Genomic DNA, 4,647 nt, shown 5'->3' on the forward strand with positions numbered 1-4,647 from the left:
ATAACCCCACTGTGACCCCTTGCAGGCTAATGCAATGACGTTAGTGGAAATGCTGAGTGTGTAATGGACACTAGTATTTTTGAGAGACCCACATGACTTTTCTAATTCAATGCATTCACATTATTGTCTGAGTATTCACATTTACCTGTGCCTCATTTACCCCAAAGGAATGTGCAAAATTTGTTATTACTGAATTCATCTTACATTCTTATGTATTAAAAAATGAAGTCATAAGTATAAACTAAGATTAGATTCATGCTATTAAGAGATATAACATAACTATCTGGAAATGTACCACCTTCTCTATGGAAACCTTACTATAAACTATGTGTGATAAAATGACATTATATTTATATGACATTTTTAAGTGGTATGATATTGATTATTTAAAAATATTATTTGACTTGTAATTTCTGTATTGATGAAGCCATTTCCTTCTGTTTAATGTATATTGTTTAATGAAAAGTCAAATCATTCCAGGTGTCATTTACCCATAAAATAAGAGAAGGAAATATGAGATTAGATACAACATTTTAAAAATCTGTATCACTTATTCTTAATAATATAGGTAGAAAAATCTCTAGATAAAAAATATGAAGAGTAATGCTAACATGGTTCTTTCACATGGAACCTAGAGAGTAGAAAAAAGTGAACTTGACATTATAGAATTCTGATTGCTAAACTGGACATCTTCCACTGGGTGGTTTTTTACAGTAATAAGCCTTAATCTGGGATTTTTGCTTGCTTGAGTTTTAGGTGACTAGAGATGGACAGATACCTAAACATACATACATATATAGATAAATTGGTTGATTGAATACTTCTAAGTGTCAGAATTTACTGTATTCAAATTTCATGAGAAAACAAAAATAACATATAATTTACTTACTGAAGCATCATGATGCACACAATCTAATGATGAGATAATATATTAAATAAATTATAATATTTATATTTAAATAAATTAATAGACAGCTGTCAAAGTATGTCACAGAGAATACTTTGACATGGAAAATGGTTCATGATAAATGGTAGAACTAGTTAAACAACATTGCTTCATATAATTTTTAAATTAATGATATATATACTTTCACAAATTACATGATGTTACTTTTAAAAGAGGATATCAGAAATTTATGGAATCCTATGATAAAAATAATAAAATATTATTATACTAAAATATAAATTATTTAAAATTCCACAAAGTCCAAATATCCTTTTATAAATATAATTCTTCATTAAAAGTAATTAGACCTTTTTGGAGAACTGGCTGTTTTGTGGATAAGGTAGAGACAGTAAGTGCTCAAACATGATGGAAACATGTTAAAAAGTCAGAGGGGCAAGCTCTGAGACCTGAATGTAGGGAAATTAAGCATATAAAATGATAACAATGAAGTATAAGCCACTGAAGTAAAAAAAAAATCTATATGTCTATACTGACAAATGAATAGATAGATGATAATGATTAGATAGATAAATAGATGAAAATTTCTTTATACTAAATTTATCAACTCATAAATGTTAAAGCAATGATAGAATTAGAACAACACACTTTCAATCATCATTACTAATAACTAAGTCAGATAAACTAATCAATGAATATCAAAACCAGTGACTGAGAGAAACTGGTGACTAGTTTTTTGGGTTTTTTTTAATGAAGAGCACGACATCTACTCATAATGCACTAAGAAGGACACTATTTTCCCAGCAGAAAGTGAAAAATATGATTCAAAACATGAAGAATATTGTACATTTTCAATTTGAGGGACATTCTACTAAAGAACTGTGGCATAGAATTCAAAATATTGAGGTACTAAAAGGTTAAGAAAATATCGATGCAAGCAGACTAAAGATTAAAGAAAACAATATAATGTATAATTGGGGTTCAGTCCTCAGTGAGCGAGTATAAAGGGAGAATATTGCATATTAGAAGAAAGAAACAGGTCATATTAAATTTACTTATTTGAATAATTATACTGTGGTCATGTTAATGAACTTTTTTTTAGCAAAGAATGAGAAATTTAGGAGTAAATGGGTATCATGGCTACATTTTCGGCTCAAATAATTTTTAAAAGTATATAAAGAGAAAGAGAATAGGACAAAAAAGGAAAAAAAGTGTTAGCATCTGCTGAATGTGAGTAAAAGCATATGGGAATTATTTGCAAAATTGTTGACATTTTTCTGTAAGTTTAAATTTATTTAGTAATAAAATAACAGAAAGGTAAAAATCTTGGGAAGTTAGGAAACTGAGGCTGTCTAATAGGAACAAGCATACAGTCCTTCTCTAAGCTCATTTTCAAATAGATAATGGCAATTTTCATTGATTCTCCAGTACAGACCGTTCTACGTTTCAGCCCTTAACAGACTGTCATTGAGAAATGGGGAGCAACCAATCATGGGTCACAGAATTCATCCTGGTGGGATTCCAGCTCAGTGCAGAGATGGAAGTGCTCCTTTTCTGAATCTTCACTCTCCTATATATCTTCAGTCTACTGGCAAATGGCATAATTTTGGGACTCATCTGTCTGGACCACAAATTACACACCCCCATGTACTTCTTCCTCTCACATGTGGCTATCATTGACATGTCCTATTCTTCCAGCAATGTTCCCAAGATGCTGGCAAACCTAGTGAACCAGAAAAGAATTTCTTTGTTCCATGCATAATACAGATATTTTTGTATTTGGCTTTTGCTGCTACTGAGTGCTTGATCTTGGTGGTGATGTCTTGTGATAGTTATGTGGCCATCTGCCATCCCCTACATTATACTGTCATCATGAGCTGGAGAGTGTGTGTTATCCTGGCTGTCACTTCCTGGTCATGTGGATTTGCCTTGTTCCTGGTATATGCAATTCTCCTTCTAAGGTTGCCTTTCTGTGGGCCCCATGTAGTGATCCACCTCTTCTGTGAAATTCTGTCTGTCCTCAAGTTGGCCTGTGCTGACACCTGGATTAACCAAATGGTTATCTTTGCCGCCTGTGTTTTTGTCTTAGTTAGGCCCCTTTGCTTGATGCTGTTCTCCTACATGCACATTCTCTGGGCCATCCTCAAGATCCAGTCAAAAGAGGGCCTCATAAAGTCCTTCTCTACCTGCTCCTCCCACTTCTGTGTGATCCAGCTCTTCTTTGGCATAGCCATGGTGGTTTATATGGTCCCAGAGTCTAATCAACAAGAGGAGCAGGAGAAAATGCTATCTCTGTTTCATAGTCTTTTTAACCCAATGCTGAATCCTCTCATCTACAGCCTGAGGAATGCTCAGGTGAGGGGTGCCTTCCACAGAACACTGCAAAGGAAGAGGTTCATGTGAGGGGTGGATGGAGTTTTATATAATAAGGCTTTGCTTTTAAAATGTGTTTTGCTGACACAAAAACTCAGAAAAATTTTCTAATTTGATATAAAACCACAATTGTTCTAATTTTAGTTCTGAAAATAGAGCAAAACTATGGTGAAAAATAGTATATTATTGTAGTTTACTCTACCCTTCCCACTGAAAACTCTATGAAGAATGAACCCAGTTTCTGGATTAAATTTCTAGTTTTGGGATTAAATGTTGAGAGTCACTCTTATTTAGAGAGTAGAAGAGATGAAAAAACTATTTTCCCCTGGGATTTTCATTATTTTCTTGGCATTTTTATTGCAAATCTCCCATTTTGAAAGAAAAGCAAATATAATAATCCAAAGCAAACAGAAATAGTAAAATAATATAGATTAAAATATATATAAATAAAATAGAAAAGAGAATTAATAAATAAAATTAATGAAAATAAAGACTATTTCTTTGAAAATATCAACAAAACTGACAAACTTTAACTAAATTTACCCAAAAAGAAATAAACACTCAAGTTACTAAAATAAGTGATGTAAGGGAACATCATTACCAACTTCATATGTATAAAAAGGATTATAAAAGAATACTGCAAACAACTGAATGTGAACAATTAGAAACTCGGATGACAGGAAAATTCCCAAGAACAACATAATCTACCACCTTTCTCAAAAGTAAGTAGATAATCTGAATAGACTTATAACAATTAAAGAGATTGAATTAATAATTTTAAAACTTTTACCAAATAAAGCCATCAACCACATTGCCATAATGGTAGGATATACTTAATTTTTAAAAGAAGAATTAACATTAATTCTCAAACTCTTTGAAAAACATAATGTTTCCTGAGTTATTCTGAGACCAGTATGACTTTGATAAAGACAAAGACATCACAGGAAATAAAAACTACAGATCAATTTTCTTATGAATATAAAGGTGAAAATCCTCAAAAAATACGACAAACCAAATCCAGCAAACGTTAAAAAAATTAAACATCATTACCAAGTGAAATTTATTCCAGGAAGGCAGTGTTGTTTTAACATTCTAATAACAATTCAAGTGAAATATCATGCCAATAAAATAAAGGGGAAAAAAATCTCATTACACATAATAAAAGCATTTGACAATTCCAACACCTTTTCATGATACACACACACACACACACACACACACACACACACACACTTAACAACCTAGAAATATAAATAAAATTCTTTAATCTGATGAAGGAAATAATAAAAAATAGCTAAAATAATAATGTTAAAGACTAGATTTTCCCCCATAAGGTAAGAAACATGATCAAGAAAGTCTCTTGTTGCTTC

The 4,647-nt window shown here is 31.7% G+C and overlaps 1 protein-coding gene across 1 annotated transcript; it reads left to right on the forward strand.

Annotated features, from left to right (window-relative positions):
* The first annotated feature begins 2,378 nt into the window (after nt 1-2,378).
* Nucleotides 2,379-3,307, forward strand: LOC103262057 (olfactory receptor 2A2-like). The gene is given in 2 exon segments (XM_008059663.2): nt 2,379-2,643; nt 2,646-3,307. Coding segments are annotated over 2 exon segments (927 nt in total).
* Nucleotides 3,308-4,647: the final 1,340 nt, after the last annotated feature.

Source organism: Carlito syrichta, unplaced genomic scaffold (genome assembly GCF_000164805.1).
Source record: "Carlito syrichta isolate Samal-C Ts95f unplaced genomic scaffold, Tarsius_syrichta-2.0.1 Scaffold304320, whole genome shotgun sequence".
NCBI classification, from domain to species: Eukaryota; Metazoa; Chordata; class Mammalia; order Primates; family Tarsiidae; genus Carlito; species Carlito syrichta.